The 23523-nt window shown below is 42.6% G+C and overlaps 1 protein-coding gene across 1 annotated transcript in view; it reads right to left on the bottom strand.

Moving 5' to 3' along the window:
• Positions 1-23523, bottom strand: part of LOC102459020 (deubiquitinase DESI2-like) — an 89119-nt gene that overhangs the window by 55496 nt on the left and 10100 nt on the right. Inside the window, exon 2 of the mRNA XM_075927316.1 lies at positions 9328-10680. Coding sequence (XP_075783431.1) covers positions 9328-9366 — 39 coding nt within the window. The 5' untranslated portion in view covers positions 9367-10680. The remainder of the gene's footprint in view (positions 1-9327; positions 10681-23523) is intronic.

Genomic DNA, 23523 nt, shown 5'->3' with positions numbered 1-23523 from the left:
ATTGACCTATTGAGCTGCAGGTCATGCTATCTTCTAAGAAGTGTTTCTGGCCAATTGTTCATACACTCGAAATCCAATAGCGATGATTAGTACTGGTAATGAAAGCTCTTTTTCTTAGAACATCAATATCTAATAAAAATGGCTTGCAGAAGGTGTTGAGACTAACAAAGGAAATCTTATATCCCAGGGAAATTGCTGATAAGACTGCAGGGAAAGAACTGTAGCAGATGCAGGGTTGAAGGCCAGAAAGCCACTTTAAACACAATTCACAACATGCTTTCTTTCCTGGGCTGATCTGCCCCAGCCTATTCCAAACGACAGATTTTTTTTCATTGCTGTATGGTAAAGTGCCCTGTATTTTGGACTGGCAAGGTAGGCCACTTACCAGACCGGCTGCAACGCTTGTGTCATTCCAAGAATCCTGGGCCTGCTTTTCTCCAAAATGAAACGGCCTCTAGAACATTTTATACTGCAACACTACACCCTTCCCTATTATTGTTTTCTCTTATTCAATGCATCAGTGAACCTGCCACCAACCCCTTCATGGAAATTTATCTATGCAAACAACACCTGCTGTGGGCAACAGGCTCTAATTTTCTCTGGGCTGAAGAAGATCCTGAGTGATGTCGCTGCAAAGCTGCCTGACTACATGGGTGTCATCAGCCTAATGCCAGCAAAATGGCCTCTAGGATATTCTGCTCCCACCAGGCCAATTCAAAGACAGAAATACGCATCGTAATGAATGGCCAGAGGCTAAAGTATGAGGCCTTCCCAAGTCTACTTAAGCGTGATTCTCAACTCAACATTGACATTCAAAAGCCACCTGAGCAAGACAGCAGTGATTCGAAGGTCAAGACATGTAACAACCTTCTCAGCAAACTGGTAGGTTCCTCCTGTAAAGTAAATGCTCCAGCCCTAAGAATTTCAGCCCTTGCCATCTTATCCCACTAACAGAATACTGTGCACCAGTATGGGGTCAGTCAGCACATACAAAAAGTTGTTGATATCAGGGATGTGAGTATATAACAAGGTAAACGGTTAACTGATAAGCCTGGACTAATCGGCTTTACGTTCATGTTTACATGCAGGCTCCCGCCCTGCTCCTGAGAAGCCACCTGCTGTCCCATGCTGCTGCCTCTGTATCTTATATAAGATGTGGTCAAACAGATTTTTCCAATAATATAAACTAGCTCAGTAATTAAATGATACTAAAACACAGCAACTTTGTTTCTCTCTTTCCCTTTCTTATACAGGCAAATAAATCCATTTTGTTGACTGATTCTTCTCGGTTACCTCCCACCCCATCTCCCAAGATTCAGACAACTGCATCATCTTGATTTCCTTGTTGAGCACAAGCAGGTCCAACCTTGATTAAACAAGGGAAAATTGGATGATTCAGGGATAGCTAACAGAGGCTAGGACTACAATTTAATTTTAGCCCAGGTCACTAGTGACTCAATATAGTTATCTGATAATTCTCAGATTATACCATACATCACTATATTGAGCTTGATTTGATGATTGTTCAGGGGCCCGTGGGCAATGAGTTGGTGGCTTCATTTCAGTTTCTAGTGGGTAGGTCATTCTGCAGAATACTATCAGTTGTTGAATAGCACAGAACCTAAGGACTGAATGGACCGTGATCACTGAATTCCCCTTTCACCCATAAATGAGATCCCTCTAGGTGAGGGATGAAGCCAGAGACAGGCAAGGTTTACATTGTAACTGCTCACTCAGTACCTGTTGAGTGGATAAAAAGGCATCTGCCTCCAGCACTGTGAACCAAACAGCTTTCATCACCCCAAACCCAGTAAAAGACTTAAAATGTATATATTTCAAAAACTCTTTGAGACACACTATGGAGCTTTTCAGCCTTACAGGCCAGACTCTAAATCCTGCTGCCAGAACTGTCACACACTAAGCAGAGTCTGCTTTGAGATTTGGGTTTAAACTAACTCAAGAAAACTCAAAGCAAAATTCAGATGAAAACACTGAGTTTCACATGGTTTTCAAGAGGAACCCATCAGCCAGCCCAGGCTTGCTCAAAATTGAGACAAGATTCATAGGAGTGCCTTGTTGAACCTTTTAGTTAACCAGGTTTGCAGACAAGTTCTGTGTGATTCTTGCTTTTGCAGCATATGTTTCCCCAAAGTTCTACATTACAGATGGGCCCAAATCAAACTCCTGGATCTGGATCCCCATCTGAAGCACGCATTCTCTAACATGCCAAATCCAAACACCTCAAACTTTGGGAAAGTTTAGACTGGAGTTCTTTTCTTCCCTTCAGAGGCAGATGCAAAATTCAGGCCTGGGGTAATGGTTTAGATATCCCCACTATAGTTATTTTCATTTATATCAGCCATTGAGAAAGTAGAGATTCTTTTAACATATGCGATAAAACCATGAAAGCAAAACAGACTTCATCATAGTCTATGTTAGAGAAGGAAAATTCCTCTACAACACAGATCCTACTTATGGATGAGGAAGCATAGGAAGGCAGCAAAGGAGAAATGAGACATCCTCATTGGAAAAGGTTCAGAAAAAGGGCAACAAAAATTATTAGGGGTTTGGAACAGGTCCCATATGAAGAGAGATTAAAAAGACTGGGGCTTTTCATCTTAGAAAAGAGGAGACTAAAGCGGGATATGATAGAGGTCTATAAAATCAGGACTGCTGTTGAAAAAGTGAATAATGAAAAGTTATTTACTTGTTCCCATAAAATAAGAACTAGGGGGTTGCCAAATGAAATTGATAGCAGTTTTAAAACAAACAAAAGGAAGTTTTTCTTTATGCAGCATACAGTCAACCTGTGGAACTCCTTGCCAGGGGATATTCTGAAGACCACAACTTTAACAGGGTTCAAAAAAGAGCTAGATAAATTAATGTAGGTTAATTCCATCAATGGCTATTAGCTAGGATGGATAGGCATGGTATCCCTAGTCTCTGTTTGTCAGAGGCTGGAAATGGGTGACAGGAGAGGAATCACGTGATGATTACCCATTCTGTTCACTCTCTCTGGGATACTGGTATTGGCCGCTGTCAGCAGACAGGATACTAGGCTAGATGGACCTTTGGTCTGACCTAATATGGCAGTTCTTATGTTCCCAAGATTGCCCCCAAATAAGTCTTTTCAGGTTACCACATTGGGCAAGAGACTATTGGACCAATCAGCTTTATGATAAGACTACAGTAGTAGAGAAGTAACACATGGGCTAGATCCAAAAGGGGCAATTTAGCTCAGCATTTCAATGCCTAACTTTAACTTTTGAGTTGTTTAAGACCTAAATTCAAGACCTTGTTCATAGCATTGGAGTAGGGATTTAAATCTGGGTTTCCCACATTCCTGTTGAGTACCTTAGAGTTATTCTCTCTGTGTGTAGCTCATTTGACTACTTTATAAACAGTTGAACAGCTTCAGTAGGAGATACTCACTCAAAAGATACCTTATGGCCTAGGGTACCAAAGACTTGGGTTCCAGGTTCTGCTCCCCATCAGGCAGAATAGAGATTTGAACCTGGCTTGCCCACATCCTGGATGAGTATTCTAATTGCTGTTCAATACAAACCATGATGACATAGGTAGGGATTACACCCAATTTGAGTACTCTACCAGGGATGAGGTGCTGGGTATGAGGACTGAGATGTCTTTGTACATGCCCACTGGCAGAAATGTGAGCACCTACAAGGTTAGGTGGTGAGAATGGGGTGATAGGAGGATCTAACTTTTGGATTTAGGCTTAGTGTAATAGTTATGTGCCTAAATCCCTTTGTGGATCTAGACTCTGTGTATCCAAATAAGTGGAATGGTTAAAAAAATTAAATAGCTAGTGTACAATCTTATGGCAGTCAGCTGGAAAACAATGATGCTAGAGGGTATGGACATAACTGGATATACCATGGATAGGTAGTTAATTTGTCACCCTGTTGACAAATCAATTTACTTTGATAGTTGGCACATTTCCTGGCAGTTGCTAAGACAACAAAAATTTATTTATGCACAAATGAATACATTTTGCTGTTGGGTTCATTAACACAGACCATGCCACTTATTTTTTTAGCTTTCTAATTGGTTTTCTATTGTAAAGTTTAGATCAGCTATCCAGCATGCTTTTGGTTCCTTTTGCTTGAACTAATGGACTCAATTTAACTCCTTTCTCTTTACTTTCCTTGATTGAGTTCCTCTCTCAAAGATAACAAGAAAAGAGTGATGTCTAGTTCTAGTCCATTTTATCCAGTGACAGTACATGAAGAATATCAGTCTGAAATTGAAACAGCAGGAAGACTAAAATGGTAAGAATAGTGTGGAACAAACTTGCCACCTCTAGAATATCTCCCTCCACTGGTGGCATCTGCATTTAGATCATTAAAACAATCTATACTGTCAGTCTCCACCAGCACTCTTCAGTGCCATCTCAATTCACAAATAGCCATAACAGTGAAGACTGCCCTTTTCCATCTGCAGCTGGCCAGGAGACTGCATTTAGTATTGTCAGATTCAGATTTAGGAGGATAGTTAATGCATTTGTGACCTTTAGGATTGATTGACGTAATTTTCTGTACCTACATTAAAAAAACCACCACTTTAAAAAGTGGCCATTGGTTCAGAACACAGCAGCTCCTTGCTCTGTATTGCAGAGCACTCAGATAGTGTCTACATTAAGATGAGATCAAAGCAGCCACAGTTGATCTTCTGGGATTCGAATTAGTGGATCTAGTGGAGACATGCTAATTTGAACTGAAAGGATGCTCCTGTTAATGCTGGTAGTCCTGATTCTATGAGAAGTAAGGGAAGTCGAAGGGAGTGTGTTCTCTCTTCCACTTCCCGCAGGGTTAACAGCATCAAAATTCCAGTTAAGATACTTCGACTTAAGCTACGCAATTAACAGCTGAAGTTGCATATCTTAATTCAAACTTATCCTCTAGTGTTCTCAGCCTTGGTCTACACATCACCCCAGAGTTACTCTCTTTCGTTATTCTTCTTCTGAATATCACATTACAATGAAAGTTTTGGCTCTCATCCTCAAAGTTCTCAATAGCACTAGTCTAGTCTGACAAACTGCCTCAGCCTGCACAGTCATGACCTCCCACAACAGCTACATATCATGGGAACAATGGAACTCAAAAATTACATTCTTATGTACAGAAGACAGAGCTTTCTTGGCAAGCTACCAGTGAATCTGGAACTCACTCCTCGAAAAGATGAGGGTAACCACAAACCTCAGCACCTTCCAAGCAATATGCAATCCTTTCTTCAGCTTTGGCTTCCCACAATTACACCACAAACAAACACACCCACACCCGCCTAATTGACTACAGTGGAGAGGAAAAAAAAGCCATGCATTTGCTTCACAAATTCACTCAGAGGAGCCACTGAAATAGCAAAGTAAACTATTCAGTAGATAAAACCTAGATAAAAGACACTGGTATTCTATAATCAGCTAAGCAAATGAGAGACTTATTGATAGATTTTCAATGAAAGTCCCTTCTTACCAACCATTGGCTATCAGCTACTTGGATTACAATTGATTAAAGGACACCCAAAAAACACAAAGAAGCCAATGGCTCCCCAAAGTGAAATAATTGCATTCTATCTACCATGTTGCAGGTTGTGATCATGAGAAAAAGGGTAAGATTGGGTTTGCCTAGAACACACTGGATTCTCATTTACTCCCATGAGAATCAGGAGTCACTCCAGTGAAATTAGAGGAACAGCACTAGTGTAACCAAGAGCAAACTCAGGCCCATGTGCTTAGGAAATACAGAGATCAAATGTTACAGTTCTATATTTACTGTAGCCAACAGGCCTGATTCACTATTGCCCTACATTTGGTGTAGTCATTTACACAATAGCATAGTGGGTACCAAATGCCATCAGGACAGATTAGTAGCATTTTTCTGCAAGACACAACATGCAAGGTAGGGGAGAATCATGACAATTATAAAGATAAAATAAGAGACCAAGGATATACATGAACAGTTGTTAATTTAACAGCAGACATGTGCCATGTAACTGACTGAAAATATTATGAGAATATCTGCTGACCTTAATCTGTGCAAAACTGACTAGTCTTTAGAAATGCTTTGGCGTGTCAATGTAGCTAGCCTGTCAGAGAGTTAAACACTTGAAAATATTTGCAATCTTACATCTTGTACTTAATAGTTTGATCTTTATTAAAAGTTATGTTGATTTAGCTGATATCCCAAAATAGGCCACAAATAATTAAAGCGACGAGGAGTCCTGTGGCACCTTATAGACTAACTGAAGTGTAGGAGCATAAGCTTTCGTGGGCAAAGACCCACTTCGTCAGATGCATGTAGTCCATTAATAAATAATTAAAGGAAATTCCCAATCAGTTGATGGGCTAGCTGAAGCAAGTTAGCCTACAATCTCACTAATGTTTGGTCTGAACTACACATATTTTTCTCCCAATCCTAATCTGAAAGGGGCCCTGGTTTATCTTCTTAAAAGAGTAGTATTATCTAAGCAGCAGCCATCCCAATCAGAACTTCCACAAACCAACTCATTTCATATTGTCATCAACTACACTCTGAAATAGTCAAACTTGGTGCCTGGAGGTTGAAAGCTTCTGAACCCCATGACCAGTTGCTGAGCTGTGCCACCACTTTATAGTCATGTTTTTAAATCAGTAGGTCAACAGCCCACCTATTCTATTTTTAAAAACTTCTGTCACAGTAGCTACATTTTCCATCCTCCTATTTTTGTACTCTTTAGGCAGAAACAAAATATAGTACAATCCCCATCTACATTGCAGGGTGGATAGAATTGCCTTTATTGACAGTTAGCTGAGCACTTTGAAACACTAAACAATTTTTGCTCAATTATTTTGTGCTGGAAAAAAAGCTGGAAATGTAGCTACCTGCTGCAACTATTTGTTAAAAGATCTCATTAAATACCAGGATTACTTTAAAAGAAACCCTGTATATATCCAATGGGTAAAGATAAATGGCCATAATCATTCAATACTCAAGACTACACAAAGTGGGTATTTTGTATCTATACAGAGGGTTCTTAATTGAACTTTTACCCCAAAGTTAAGCTTTCCTGCAGCTAAAATGCTCCCTGATGCCATGCTGGGGTCATGTTCCTTGTCAGGAAAGCAGAGCTTTAAATTTTAACTAATTGTTATCCCCAGCTGCCTTTTCCCCTTTTATTAATGCCACTTTTAAAATAGTTTTTTGTGTGTGCAATTGTTTGTCAGCCACCTCATAATTCCCTGACACTATGTAATGAAGTTCAGATATAACACAGCTATATTCCAAGCTGTATGGCATTAATATCATTGCATCAGTCAAAAGAATTTAGCCCCGGTAGCTATAATACAGGCAACTCAGTGGTAAAGCAATATAATTCCTTATACAGTCATTAAGTTAAGGATAACCCAGGTGATTAATAATTAGGTATGGAGACTTTCATAGTTTGGTGGAGATCAAAACTTTTTCAGGCTGAATTACATTTGTTGTCTCAGCCCCAAACACAAAACTGGCAGAAGGGAAAAAAGCCCTTAATAGGCATAATCTTTAGTGACAATAGAAAAAAAAAAGTCAAGGACTGAATGGACCATGGAAACTGGGTTCCCTTCATCTTCAGGGGGCCATCCATCAGCTCAGGTTTGAGGTATACTGAGAATGGGGCCCCAAAGGAAAGCTTATACAGCTGCCTGTGCTGTAGCACTGGGAAGAAGCATCAGCAGAATTCAGCCCATAGAGCTGTCAAGCTGACACCCTTCTTAGGAAATTCCCTTACTAAAAATTGAAGAAACCAAACAAATGGAGTGATGTTGGTATAAATCTCTCTGAATTGACCATCCTCTAACACTCCAGATTTCCAAGGCATTACATAGACTGATTTCTGCTAGTCTCACAAATAACCCCCTGTTTTGGGCTGCCATCTAACTGAACATGGACTACAGCATAAATTCATTTCTTTTGGAATGCACTATGTCAGTGTAGTTCATTAAAAAGAGAGAGCCTTCCAGTCAGGCTCAGTATTGTATATGCCAACTTAATCTAGCTGGACTCCTCTGTGTCCTTAGATCTAGGTGTTACCATTTAAATAGCACTTTTCTCCCCCAGCAGGAACACTTTAAGGCTTCCCAGCTGACAGAGTCACTTAATCTCTGCAGTAAATGCCACGTGTCATTTAAAATGCCCCATTATTACTATTTTTGGCATTCATTATGAACCATCTCATTATAATTCTTTTGGCATCTGAGTGTTATGTGTTCCAGGGACTCTGATAAAAGTTAGTGTTAATTACCACTGTATGGAGTTAAAATGAAGTGTGTCACTATAAATTCTTAAAATGTGGGATTGTACAGTAATGATCAAATCAGATGTTGGACTTAATAAAGTGATATTTTCCACAGAAAAGTTTATTAAAATTTGTGAGAGTGGTGGAATTTCATATTCTAGGCTTACAAAAGATAAATTGGGTGAAACACTTCCCTATCAAAATGTCCCCACTGTGCATGTTACTCAGAGCCAATCATTTAAGAGGGACCTGGATACAACATTCACAAGTGTATAGGGGAGCCATAAATAAATCTGTTTGTTCAAAGTCCTCTTATGTTTTGAGTTGTAGCACAGCTTTTATTTGAGCTTTCTGCTTTGTTTATTGATTTTAACAAATAATTCCCTCCTCTCTCTTTCTCCCAGGGATGATAATGACAGCTGTTAAATATGCTGTTGAACTTTAAGGGAATATTTCCAGGCATGATCATGGAGTGCAGAACAATTCTTCATTTCCTAGGCCCCTTGCAGAAGCTTTATCAATTGAAATTACTCTAGCAATTGCTAATAACCTTTAAACAATTTACCTAGGTCATTTCTTCAAGCTTTTTCCTAATGACAGCCTCTTTTCAAATGTTCCAAGCATGTGAGACTGGGTTTGGGCTGTTAGTGTGAACACCATTAAAGGAATATTTTGGAAGCTGTTCTTCCTCCCCTAGGGCTCTCACCAGCCTGATGCTGGTTAGCCTTGAAAGTCAAGGGCATCTGGCTCTAGGAATAAGAGAGACGATCGCATCTTTCTCTGTAGCTGGGGCTTTGTAAAATGAAAAGTCACTTTCACTAATCTACAGAAAATCCAGCGGTTTTACCTTTAATCCGCTGTGATGCGCTGGGAAGAAAAGAAAAGGAGAAGAAGAAAAAAAAAGCCCGAGCCAGCATCACCTCCCGTCAGCCAGAGCAAGACAAGCTTGGAAAATTCAGCCTCTCCGGGGCTAGATGCCAGGTACTCATCTTAGCCCTTCTGCGTCCAATCGCACGCTTTCCCCCCCCCCCCCACATCATATTGTTTCATACTCACCATATCATACACATTCAAAATCACCGGTTCATTTGCCATTGTTGATTGCGGCGGGCACTGGATGTGCACCCCTAAATCCCTGCCAGATGCGGCGCTGCCCCCAGGGTGCGCTTTAGCCCTCAGCTACATAGAAAGATTTCCCACCCTATGGTCGCCGAGGAAAGGAGGTTTGCTCGGGGGTGGGAGCGTGTGGGGGGGGGGGGGAAGGGGCGGCCACCCTTTTTCCTGGAGGCCAAAGTTGGGGGGAGTGTTTTTTCCACACACACCCCCAACTGCAGAGTCAATCCTGGGGGGTCTTTCTAGGGCTGCAGCTCATCGGGGGGACTGCCCCGGTGCAATACCCTCCCCTAGCACCCGCAGCCCTGTAACTGCCAATGCAAACGGCAGCCAGGGCAGGCTCAGCCCCCTCTCCAGTAGGTAAGGGCGTGGGGGTGACTGAGTGAAAGCGGTGCAGACTTCCACGCAAGAGCGGTGTCAACACGGAGCAGCCAAATGCGGAGCAGCACCGCGCTGGGGAGGGTAACTGAGGGGAGACTCAGGTCCAGAGCGCCGCCCGTAGCCTCCCGGGGTCCCCGCTTTGCACCGCCGCGGCGCTAGGGAGCGGAGCCCGCGCTGGCGCCGCGTCTCGGGAGCTGTCCGGGCGCTGAAGTTTCTCTCCGGGTCTCGCCTGGGCCTGCGCGCGGGGAGCCCTGCCGAGCCGCGGGGCCCCGGGGGGAGCTGGCCCGGCGGCTCAGCGAGCCGGGTCCCGCGCCGGCAGCCGGAGCTCGCGCCCCCCGGGCATGGCGCGCAGGGAGCTGTCCAGTGCTGAGCGGCGGGCTGGAGCGCGCCCCGCGCGGGAAACCTTCGCTCTTCCCGCCCCGCCCGCGGGCGCGCCGCTGCAATTCCTACTTGGGCGCCCGCTGGCCCCGCAGGAGCCAGGCGCCGGGCACTGAGCGCGGCGCCCGCCCGCGCCGCTCCCCGCTGGGCCGAGGCATCCCCGCCGAGGGGCGAAGGACAGGCCGTGCGGAGCGGGCTGAGCCAGCCGTGCCCCTGCTCGTTCCGGGCACTGGCCGCTCTGCGATCCCGGGCAGCCGGCTCGCAAGCAGCATTCAGATCCGAGCGAGCGAACACTTCCCCTGCGGGGCGGGCTCTCCTCCCTGCCCCTGCTGCTTCTCCTCCCGCCTGGAGGGAATCGCGGGCGGGAGAGGCCGGGGGCTTCCCAGAGGCATCGGGCTTTCCGGGGGAGCAGCGAGCTGACCTTACTGCTGAGGCAGCGCAGACCTTGCCTGTAGTAGCCAAAAAAGGGAGCTGGGATGAGCTCATCGGAGTTGGAGGCGTCGCTCAGGCTCTCTGCCAGCTTGCAGCCAACCAGATCTGAATGAAAATTGCAGGGAGCCTGTTACATCAGCAAAGCCCAGCATTCCCGGCCCTCCACCGGCAACAGCTGAACGCTGGCCGCAGCCGCATGGGAAACACTCCTCAGAAGACATGGTCTCTCTCCTGGGAGGGACAATATCCCGAGTGCTGATCGCCTGGGAATCAAAGTCTTGCACCGGCCTGCCCAGGTGGCTCATTATGCCATTAATTAGTTCCCCGGTGGGTGTCAGGGGAAAGGTAACGTGCCCAAAAAAAGCATTTGCTCTTAAAAATCATTTAACCACCTTTCATTATTCTCTTTTCAGATGAAACTTCCACAAATTGTGTGTTAAACGTGTCTAGCACCTTTAACCACCTGTTTTTTTTAAAGGGGAAGTGGTGGCAAGGAAATCCAACAAGTTCCAGCTTGCCACTGCAGGATAGAGCATGTCAAGAGAGTGTGAAGTACTGGCCTCATCATTTGTAGCAATACCAGCAGCTTTGTTTTTAAAGTCCCCACCATTTTCCCTCTTTGTAGGATAACTTACATATAAGCTAATTTTTGGTTCTGTTTGCTGTTCCTGTCATACTATATAGCAGAAGAATTTAGAGCAGCCTAAAAGTAGAGTCTTAAGATGTACCTGTTGCTACTCTCTGGCTGTAACTGTAGGGATGAGGCCAAGGTTGATGAGCTGTAAACTCTCAGCCAACAAAATACATTTCTAGGAAGCTGTCATTAACAGGGCAGCTGCTACTCAAGCATCCCTTCATGGGCAGCAAGCACCCTGCCTTCTGATCCCTCTTCTTCCGGGCTCTTTAATAAACCCCACACAAAGAACAGTGCTAAACATGTGTCTTAGCCCTCCACCAACATTAAATAAGTTTAACCCCAACCAGGCGTTGCAAAAGTCAAACCATGAAGGTCCAAAAACAAACCAGTTCTTAAGACCACCCTGTTTTCAGCACCTTTCTGGGCTACTTTTAAGTATTTCCCTTTCATCTGGAATCAAGCACTCAGCACCAGACTGATTCCCCTGGAATACCACTGTTCTATACACTTCACCTCAAAGTCTTCTACAGGAGCCTACCTGCTTATTGTGTTTCTGGTCCCAGACTGAGTTCCCTGAGTTCTTTTTAAAGACCCAGCTGCTTATTAAAGTATGAGCTGATCCCTCTGAGCCCCTGTCCCTCAGACTTGAAAGAAGCTAAGGCACAGGAGTTGCCTTAAAGGAGCTCATTAGCCTGGAATATAGCTTAAGCCTGTGGGTTAAATTGAAACAATGTAAGTTAGAACACATGAATGGGCATACCAGGTCAGACACATGGTCCATTTATCTCAGTATCATGTCTTCCAACAGTGGTCAGTGCCAGTTGCACAGATCAGGATAATATATCAAGTGATCCATTCCCTGCCATCTAGTTACTGTTTCTGGCTGCCAGAAATTTTGGGACACCTAGAGCAGTGTTTCTCAAATTGTGCTCTGTGGCACCCCACGGCTCCATGAGACATCTCCAGGGGCTCCGTGAGGTTGACAAACACATACAATCAGTGGACTGCTGGGGCTCCGCATAAATTGTTATGCTTGTAAAGGGCTCCAGAGCCCAAAAAGTTTGAGAACTGCTGACCTAGAGCATGCATGGCCATCTTGGCTAATAGCCAGGGCTCAACAATTAGTGTAATCTACTCGCTTGTGGCAAGTAGATTACAAGCCGGCACAGCCATGCAGCGCGGTAAGCGCACGCGCAGCACGGTCTGCGCATGTGCAGCGTGACAAACCGTGTGGATGGTGAGCAGGGCTAGTAGCCATTGATGGACTTCTCTGGGAATTTCTCTCATTCTTTTTTTAATCCTGTTATATTTTTTACCTTTACAGCATCCCCTGGAAATGAGTTCCACAAGCTGAATGTGCACTGTGTGAAGAAATGCTTCCTCATTTGTCTCAAAGCTGTTACCTGTTATTCCCTGGTTCTTGTGTAATGTGAAGGAGTAAATAACACTTCGTTTACTTTCTCCACACCATTCATGATTTTTAGACCTCTCTCCCTTTAGTCATTTCTTTTCCACATTGAACAGTCCCAGTCTTACTAATCTCTTCTCATATAGAAGCTGTTCTATACTTCTTTTCATAGTTGTTGCCTTTCTCTACACTTTTAATTTTTTTAAAGATGGGGTGACCAGAACTGCACTCAGTACTCAAGATGTAAGTGTACCAGTGATTTATGTAGAGATATTAAGATATGTCAACTCTCAATATCTATCTTCTAATATCTCTTAGGATTTTGGGTGTTTGATGACTGCAGCACATTGAGCAGATGTTTTCAGAAAACTCTCTCTTCCTGGTGTGCATCTACACTGCACCATAACTCAAAATAAGATATGCAATTTGAGCTACGCAAATTGTGTATCTTATTTCAAAGCTATTGCATCATTTGGTGATGTCTATGCAGTGCCAAATTTTGAAATAAAGTGCTATTCCGAAACATCCTTTACTCTTCATAGCATGAGGTTTATAGGGATGTTGGAATAGTGAGTCCGAAATAACAGGCTTGCTGTGAAAACACGGGATAGCTATTTCAGGATACTCCGTTATCCCAAAATAGCACTGCAGTGTAGAAGTACCCCATCATTTTGTATGTATAGTTGAAATCATGTTTTCCATTGTGTATTACTTGACATTTATCAACAGTAAATTTTATCTGCCATTTTGTTGCACACAACAAATTTTGTAAGATCCCTTTGTAACTCTTCAGTCAGTTTTTGATGTTATCTACAGTAATTTTGTATCATCTGCAAACTTTGACACCCCATTCTTCATCTCTTTTTCTAGATCATTTGTGAATATACTGAACAGCACTAGTCCTAGCACAGATTCTTGGGAGACTCCAGTTTACTTCTTTCCCCTGTAAAAAGTGACCATTTGTTTGTATCCTTTGTTTCCTATCTTTTAACCAGATGCTGATTCATGAGAGGACCTTCCTTCTTATCCCAGGTCTGCCTACTTTCCCTAAAAGCTCTTGGTGAGTGACCTTTGTCAAGTGATTTCTAAAAGCCCAAGTACACTGGATCACTCTTGTCCTCATGTTTGTTGACCCCCTCAGAGAATTCTAATAGACTAGTGAAGCATGATTTCATTTTACAAAAGCCATGTTGGCTCCTTCCCAACATAACACCATCCTATACCTGAAACCTACTGACTGCTACACTTACCTTCATGCCTCTAGCTTCCATCCCCGACACATTTCTCAATCTATTGTATACAGCCAACCCCTTAGAAACAACCAGATTTGTTCCAATCCCACAGACAGAGACAAACACCTACAGGATCTACATAGAGAACTCTTAAAACTAAAATACCCACCCGGAGAAGTGAAAACACAGATCAACAGAGCCAAAACATGAACTACTTCAAGACAGGCCCAAAATTGAAAACAACAGAATTCCACTTGTCATCACCTACTTAACCCCTTCCAACGCATTATCAACTATCTACAACCTATCCTGGAAAATGACCCCTCACTCACTGGCTATGTCTACACTACAAGGTTTTTGTGCAAAAACAATTGTTTTTGCACAAAAACCAGTGGAGCATCCACACATCACGCATGTTTTTGCCCCCCAAAAAATACAGTAAATTGATAGGACAGAGGACTTTTGCCAGTAGAGTTATTCCTCTCCCCACGAGGAATAACTCTTTTGTGCTAAAGCTCTTGCGCAAAAAGGCATGTGTGGACGCTCCGCAGCGGTTTCTTATGAAAACAGAGCCTATCAGAAAAAGCACAGGTGCTCTGCCATTAATAGAATGGCCATCAATCAGAGCTTTCTTGTGCAAGAGCATTCATGCAGTGTGGATGCTCTTTTGCACAAAAGCACATCACTTTTGCGATGTGCTTTTGAGGTGTGGACACGCTTTTGTGCAAGAAGTTTTTGCAGAAGATCTCTTCATAGCATGAGGTTTATAGGGATGTTGGAATAGTGAGTCCAAAATAACAGGCTTGCTGTGAAAACACGGGATAGCTATTTCAGGATACTCCGTTATCCCAAAATAGCACTGCAGTGTATAAGTACCCCATCATTTGCACAAAAAGCTTCTTGTGCAAAAACGCTGCAGTGTAGACAAAGCATCAGAGGCCTTAGGAGAAAAGGCCACTCCTCGCCTACAGAAAACAGCCTAACCAAAAAAAATTCTTTCTAGTAACCACGCAACACACCTCCATCATAATCATCCAGGAACCCACCCCTGCAATCAGCCCTGGTGCCAACTCTGCCCACACATCTACACTTGTGATTTCATCACTGGACCCAACAACATCAGACACTACATGAGGGGCTCATTTAACTGTACATCCACTAATGTGATGAATGCCATCAATGCCCCACTGCCATGTATATTGGCCAAACTGGGTAGTCTCTACGGGAAAGAATGAATGGACACAAATCAGATATCCATAAAGGCAATACACAGAAACCTGTTGGAGAACACTTTAACCTTCCTGGACACTCATTAATGGATCTCCAAGTAGCTGTGTTGTTTCAGGCCAATTCCACAAGCCAAATACACAGGGAAGGATTGGCACTTAACTTCATTTACAAGTTTTAGCATCTCCATTGTTATTGTTCTTATCAGCCTCTTCTAACTACTCAAAAAAATCTACTCACTGTCTCCTTTCCCCCCTTCCGTTTCCCTTATTTATTCTTGAATCTGGACTTTTAATACTCTAGTAATCTGAAGAAGTGGCTTGTGCCCACGAAAGCTCATGATGCCATCTACATGTTTTGTTAGTTTTTAAGGTGCTACTGAATATTTGTTGTTTAAGTTTTTCATGGTGTCAGCCAACGGTCAGGGCAGTGAGTCCCTTATGACCGGCTGAAGTTCTTTTAAATTGTGCTTGGTTCTGTTACAGCAACTGAAGGAGTCAGGTTAAAGCTTAAACAGTTACTATTTTATTGTTACAGGGTAAACTTAGCTGTTAAATGCTACTGCTGTGTTACAGATAACACAGCCACTACAAAGGACAGGACAGAAATTACACTAATAAGGTCACTTACAGGTACCATGAAACCCTTTTGGTTCCCTGAGCTCTTATTAAATGCATGCAAAATAGACATCTAGCAGGTATATATTCTCACCCCTGCGTTCCAGACTTGGCATGGCCAGCGTCTTTCTCTCAATCCCTCGGGAAGAAGTAGGGCGAGGTTGGGCATCCCACAGACCTCAGGAGACAATCAATACCTGCCAGCAAGTATAGATGATTGGAGCTCCAATGGGGTGGGCTACTATACCCCTCTTTATACCCCTTGGGTCACGTAGGCTTCTTCCTGGTCTCAAGTGGCCAATTAGGAAAAATGGCTTTGAATGCCAAGTTTCCCACGAAGGGTGCAAAGCGTAATTCACACCTGGGAAAATGCAGACAATGGGCACCTCTGGTATGTGATGGGCAAAGATTCCTCTCCCGGGACAGTGCAGGCATGTCAATTACTGGTACTAGCCATCAGGACGGCGGGAGGCCCCAGGTCGTCAGCTAGCCCAATTACTGTCTGGTTTCTGTTTATGGTAGAGTCAGGGACAGGCAGCACACCTGTGTTCCCAGGGCATCAAAGGCTGACTGCCTTTCTCTTGCTCTCTGGGGGAGGGGGGCCTGAAACCAAGATGGGGTTCGTGTCTGGCTACATTTGTTCATCTATTTCTCTGATAAATTGGATGAAACTATAGTAAGGAACAAAACTGTCTGGTACTGAAGGTAGGCTTACTGGCCTGTAATTGCCAGAAGTGCCTTTGGAGCCATAAAAAAAAATAAAAAAAATTAATGTTGCATTAGTTATCCAGCAGTAATCTGGTACAGGGGCTGATTTAAGCGATAGGTTACATACCACTGTTGTTAGTAATGCAATTTCATATTTTAATACCATCTGGTCCTGATGATGTATTTATCAATTTGTTCCAAAAGCTCCTTTATTGAAACCTCTATCTGGGACAGTTCCTCAGAGTTATCATAGAATACTAGAACTGGAAGGGACCTCAAGAGATAATCAAGTCCAGTTCCCTGCCCTCATGGCAGGACCAAGCACAGCCTATATAATCTCTAATAGATGTCTGTCTAACCTGCTTTTAAATATCTCCAATTAAGGTGATTCCACAACCTCCTTAAGCAATTTATTCCAGTAATTAACTACCCTGACAGTTAGGAAATTTTTCCTAATGTCCAACCTAAACCTCCCTCGCTGAAGTTTAAGCCCATTGCTTCTTGTTTTATCAGAGGCCAAAGAGAACAATTCCCCCCCCCCCCCCGCCGATACCTTTTTAGATACTTGAAAACCGCTATCACGTCCCTCTCAGTCTTCTCTTTTCCAAATTAAACAAACCCAATTCCTTCAGCCTTGCCTCATAGCTCATGTTTTCCAGACCTTTAATCATTTTTGTTGCTCTTCTCTGGACCTTATCCAGTTTCTCCACATCTTTCTTGAAATGTGGTGCCCAGAGCCGGACACAATACTCCAGTTGAGGCCTAATCAGCACAGAGTAGAGCAAAAGAATGACTTCTCGTGTCTTGCTCACAACCTTCCTGTTAATGCCTCCCAGAATCAAGTTTGCTCTTTGGTTTGTCACACTGTTTACACATATTTAGCTTGTGGTCCACTATGACCACTAGATCCTTTTCTGCAGTACTCCTTCCTAGACAGTCGCTTCCCATTCTCTCTTTGTGAAACTGATTGTTCTTTCCTAGGTGGAGTACTTTGCATTTGTCCTTATTAAACTTCAGCCTATTTACCTCAGACCATTTCTCCAGTTTGTCCTTATCACATAAAAAGAATGGCTCAAGTGTGGGAATCTCCCTCACATCCTCTACCATGGATTCATTTAACTTCTCAACTGTGTCCTTGTCTTTCTTGAGTAATCCTTTAGCACTTGGAGCATCCAGGAGCCCCACTGCTTATTTAGGTGCTTTCTTGCCTCTGAAGAACTTAAAATATTTTACTGTTAGTTTGTATCTTTTGCTAGTCAAATCATTTTTAGGCTGACAATTACACTTGACCTGCCAGAGTTTATGCTCCATTCTATTTTCACAGGAGATTTTACTTCCTATTTTTAAAATGAGGTATTTTGTCTCTAACCACTTAAAAAAAACCCTCTGTTTAAACAAGCTGGCATGTTTTTGGTCTAGTAAGAGGTTGGGGATTTTTTTTCTTCATTTGGGGCAAACATTCAGTATAAGTCTATTAGAATGATTTTTAAAAGTTTATATGCAGCTTGCAGTCATTTCACTCCTGTGACTGTTTCTTTAATTTCCATTTAACTAGCCTCCTCATTTTTGTGTAGTTCCCCTTTTTGAAGTTGAATGCTCCTCAGGTGGATTTCCTTCTGAAGGGAAAAATACCAAAGATGATAAATTGAATTATGTTATTACCAAATCAATTCAGCTATATTCATCTGTTGGACCAGATCCTGTGTACCACTTAGAACTAAATCAAGAATGGTCTCTCCTTACATGGGTTCCAGCACTAGTTGCTCCAAGAAGCAATTATTAATGGATGAAAGTCTATTGACTTCAGGTTGAATGCAAATTGACATGGATATAAATGGAGTGGTGTTCACTAAAACCAGAGTCTGATTTTGACTCAGTGAATGCATTAAAGATTTAGGATTAATTGTATCTATTATATGGATAGGTAGTAAAATTCATGATTAGAACCTTTGGGACTGAAGCTCAAGGTCTGGATTTGAGCCTAGTTGACTTATAATTTGACTACTGACCTATAGTATGATCTTAAATAATTTATACCAGAATTTTCAAACATATGCCTAAAGTTAGATAACTAAATTCATAGTTAGGTACCTAAGCAAATAAAGAATACCTGATTTTCAGAGTTCCCGGGCAGTCAAAGTTCCCAGGTCACAAAGAGTACATATACACTGCCATAGAAAACCCATAGCTAGTCCAGGTCAAGTGACTCTGGCTCGTGGGGCTCAGGCAGTGTCTGCTACTGGAGGAATTCTCTGCCAAAACTCTGAGCGCAATATTTTAAAATTGTGTAAAAATCTGCATATTTTTGTCTATTTAAACTCTTTCAACTATTTAGTAATTTATTTCAAAATGCCTGTAAGCAAATATGTCTAACAATACTAACAAAAAATTCAGGCAATTGTTTTTAAACAAATAAATGAATTACTAGGCATATTTACACAGAATGTTGAGTAATAATGAGGACTGTCAAGGGATTTAAAAACCATGATTAATTACAAAATTAGTCACATTGTTAATAGAATATAATGTATTTAAATATTTTGGATGTTTTCTACATGTTCAACTATATTGATTTAGATTACAAAAGAATGCAAAGTGCACACTGCTCACTTTATAAAGTTTGCACTGTAAAGACTGAAGTCGTATTTTTCAATTTCCCCAATAAAAGTACTGTAGTGCAATCTCTTTATCATAAAGTTGAACGTAAAATTATGTAAAAACCCCCTGCATTCCATAATAAAACAATGTACAACTTTACAGCCAAGTCACTTAGGAAGTTCAGCTGTGTCACAGCTCTATTATTACAGTGTAGATATATCCCAAGAGGAAAAGTGTATTTCCGTGTTTAACTTTAGTCAGCCACGTTTACAATTATGATTTTAGACAGTTCACAATCCTGCAGGAAAGGTATAACAAGTAGTGTTCTGCAGGGGTCTGTTTTGGGACCAGTTCTGTTCAATATCATCAGCCATTTAAATATTGGCATAGAGTGTACGCTTATTAAGTTTGCAGATGATACCAAGCTGGGAGGGTTTGCAACTGCTTTGGAGGATAGAGTCGTAGTTCAAACTGATCTGGAAAAATTGGAGAAATGGTCTGAGGTAAACAGGATGAAGTTTAATATGGACAAATGCAAAGTGCTCCATTTAGGAAGGAACAATGTTTCACACATACAGAACGGGAAGCGACTTTCTAGGAAGGAGTACAGCAGAAAGGCATCTAGGGGTTATAGTGGACCACAAGCTAAATGAGTCAACAGTGTGATGCTGTTGCAAAAAAAGCAAACATGATTCTGGGATGTATTAACAGCTGTGTTGTGAGCAAGACATGAGAAGTCATTCTTCCGCTCTACTCCTGCACTGATTAGGCCTCAGTTGGAGTATTGTGTCCCGTTCTGGGCACCACTTTCAAGAAAGATGTGGAGAAATTGGAGAAGGTCCAGAGAAGAACAACAAGAATGGTTGAAGGTCTAGAGAACATGACCTATGAAGGAAGACTGAAAGAATTGAGCTTGTTTAGTTTGGAAGAGAGAAGATTGAGAGGGGACCTCTGAAAATAGAACAAGAAGCAGTGGGCTTAAACTGCAGCAAGGGAGGCTTAGGTTGGACATTAGCAAAAAGTTCCTAATTGTAAAGGGTGGTTAAACACTGGAATAAATTGCCTAAGGAGGTTGTGGAGTAGGTTATTTTTAAGAGTTATATTTAAGAGTAGGTTAGATAAATGTCTATCAAGGATAGTCTAGACAGTACTGGATCCTGCCATGAGGGCAGGGGACTGGACTTGATGCCCTCTCGAGGTCCCTTCTAGTCCTAGTATTCTATGATATTCACCTTCCATTGTACAGCCATATATCGGTTACAGAGCTAGTTCATGTCTGAACTTAATCTTGAGTACGATGTTTCTGAGCAATACTAGTAGGGTAAATGGGAGTGGGATATCCAACCAAGGACTGAGGTTAAGTTTGTCTACTCTAGACCATTTTGTGTGTGTGTGTGTGTGTGTGTGTGTGTGTGTGTGTGTGTGTGTGTGTGTGAGAGAGAGAGAGAGAGAGATTGATTGATTGATTGCAGGGGTTTATCCAGGATACATTTGCAGTTAAATGGAGGACAGTGGTTTGGGATAAACTGACAGAAAAAAATGTTTAATTTGTGCCAGAGCTAGCCAGGGTTGAGCTCTGGCATCCGTAGGCTTTGTAACTCATAGATCAGTCCCTTTTGGGCTAGCTGCATCAGTTATCAATGTAAAAAAGTTGCTTGAGCCTCAGCACCTAATTGCTTAAACTCTGGCCCCTCTTTCATTACAAATTAAACAATAGTTGAAACCTTCACTGAGTAATTCCAGACCTTGATGTTTCTAGCTTTGTTTGTTTTGGTTTTTCTAAGTTACAGCTTTAGATTCCTAATTGTCAAGCATTTGAAAGTTTGGGCTTTTATCTTTCCCCTTGTAACACATTGGTATCAAAGTGTTAGTTCTCAGGATAAGAAAAATGAAGTAAATTGTATTAAACAGGACACTACCAGCAGCACTCATCACCTGACATTGATGCAGTCTGAAGAAGCCTGCAGGCCCAGCTGGAGGCAGTTAACCTTTCCCTTGGGGGATTGAGCACCTGGGTAGAATAGTGATAGAAATGTAGCCGTGTTAGTCTGGGGTAGTTGAAGCAAAATGCAGGACAATGTAGCACTTTAAAGACTAACAAGATGGTTTATTAGATGATGAGCTTTCGTGGGCCAGACCCACTTCCTCAGATCAAATAGTGGAAGAAAGTAGTCACAACCATATATACCAAAGGATACAATTAAAAAAAATGAACAAATATGAAAAGGACAAATCACATTGCAGAACAGAAGGGGGATGCGGGGGGGTGGGAAGGGGGAGGAAGGAAGGTAAGTGTCTGTGAATTGCTGATATTAAAGGTAGGGAGAGTGGGATGTTTGTGAGTTAATGGTATTACAGGTGATAATTGGGGAAACTGTCTTGGTAATGGGTGAGAAAGTTCAAAGTCTTGTTAAGTCCTTGGTGATAAGTGTCGAATTTTAACATGAATGACAGTTCAGAGGATTCCCTTTCAAGTGCAGATGTAAAAGGTCTTTGTAGCAGAATGCAGGTGGCTAAGTCATTTAGAGAGTGTCCTTTCTGGTTAAAGTGGCAAGAAACTGTTTTCTCTTTGTGATCTTGTCTGATATCTGTTTTGTGGGCATTAATCCTTTGGCGAAGTGTCTGAGATGTTTGTCCAATGTACATAGCAGACGGACACTTTCGGCACATGATAGCATAGATTATATTTCTGGATGCGCAGGAATATGTGTTCTTGATCTTATAACTTACTTGGTTAGGTCCAATAATGGTATCAGCAGAATGAATATGTGGACAAAGCTGGCAACGGGGTTTGTTGCAAGGGAAGGTACCAGGGTTGGTATTAGTGTGGTATGTCCTGTGGTGGTTGGTAAGAATCATCTTGAGGTTAGGTGGTTGTCTATATGAGACTATGGGTCTGTCTCCCAGAGCCTCTTTGAGTATGGTATCCTGTTCCAATATAGGCTGTAGTTTATTGATAATGTGTTGGACAGGTTTTAGTTGGGGGTTGTAGGTGATGACAAGTGGTGTTCTATTGTTGGTTTTCTTGGGTCTGTCTTGAAGTAGATGGTTTCTAGGTATTCGTCTGGCTCTTTCAATTTGCTTTTTTATTTCTCTGGGTGGGTAGTTGAGATTTATAAATGCTTGGTAGAGATCCTGAAGCTTCTGGTCTCTGTCAGTGGGGTTAGAGCAGATGCGGTTGTATCGAAGGGCTTGGCTATAGACGATGGATCGTGTGGTGTGTTCTGGATGGGAGCTGGATGCATGTAGGTAACTGTATGAGTCGGTGGGTTTTCTGTAGAGAGTGGTGTCTAATTTTCCATTGTTGATTTGTACGGTGGTGTCCAGGAAGTGGATCTCTCGTGTAGAATGGTCCAGGCTGAGGTTGATGGTGGGGTGTAGGTTGTTGAAATCTCTGTGGAATATCTCCAGTGTTTCTTGGCCATGTGTCCAGATCATAAAGATGTCATCGATGTACCGTAGGTAGAGGAGGGGTGAAAGGGGACGGGAGTTGAGGAAACGTTGTTCTAGGTCAGCCATAAAGATGTTAGCATACTGTGGGGCCATGCGTGTACCCATGGCTGTGCCGCTGATCTGGAGGTATAAGTTGTTCTCAAACTGGAAATAATTGTGGGTGAGAACAAAGTTACATAGGTCTGCTATCAGGTTGGCAGTAGTGTCCTCTGGGATAGTGTTTCTAATTGCTTGTAATCCGTCTTCATGTGGGATGTTGGTATATAGAGCTTCTACATCCATGGTGGCAAGGATGGTATTATTGGGGAGGTTATCGATGTTTTGTAGTTTCCTTAGGAAGTCAGTAGTGTCTCGGAGATAGCTGGGGGTATTGGTTACGAAGGGTTTGAGAAGAGTGTCTACATAGCTGGATAGACCAGTAGTGAGCGTGCCAATACCAGAGATGATGGGACGTCCGGGGTGCCCAGGTTTATGGATCTTGGGAAGTAGATAGAACAATCCTGGTCGGGGGTCAGAAGGTGATTCTGTGAGGATTTGTTCCCGAGTAGCTGTGGGGAGGCTTTTAAGGAGACAGTGTAGTTTCTTTTGGTAGTCCAAGGTGGGGTCAGAGGGGAGAGGTTTGTAAAATGTGGTGTTCGAGAGTTGTCTGGTTGCCTCCTGGTAATAGTCGGCCTTATTCATAATGACCACAGCACCCCCTTTGTCAGCTGGTTTGATTACAATGTCCAGGTTGTTTTTGAGACTCTGGATGGCATGGTGTTCAGCGCGGCTAAGATTGTGTGTCGCTTGTTGTCGTTTGCGAATAATGTCAGTCTGTGCGTTGTTGCGTTGTAGCACCTGGGTAGTAATCACTGGACTAACAAGGTAATTGGGAGATGAAAGTGGAAGCCACAGGCAGCAAGGGGGCAGTGAAGGAAGTTAAAGGCTGCAGAAGGCTTTTCCTCACATACCTCCTTTTGCTCTAAGCCTGCATTATGCTGTGTTGTAGTACGATGCAGAAGAATATATACACACTTTAGTAAAGACAAGTGGATGTTTGTGATGCCATATGAACTGTGAAGGGAAGAA

The sequence above is a fragment of the Pelodiscus sinensis genome, chromosome 4 (genome assembly GCF_049634645.1).
Source record: "Pelodiscus sinensis isolate JC-2024 chromosome 4, ASM4963464v1, whole genome shotgun sequence".
NCBI classification, from domain to species: Eukaryota; Metazoa; Chordata; order Testudines; family Trionychidae; genus Pelodiscus; species Pelodiscus sinensis.
This window is presented reverse-complemented; position numbering and strand designations above follow the sequence as displayed.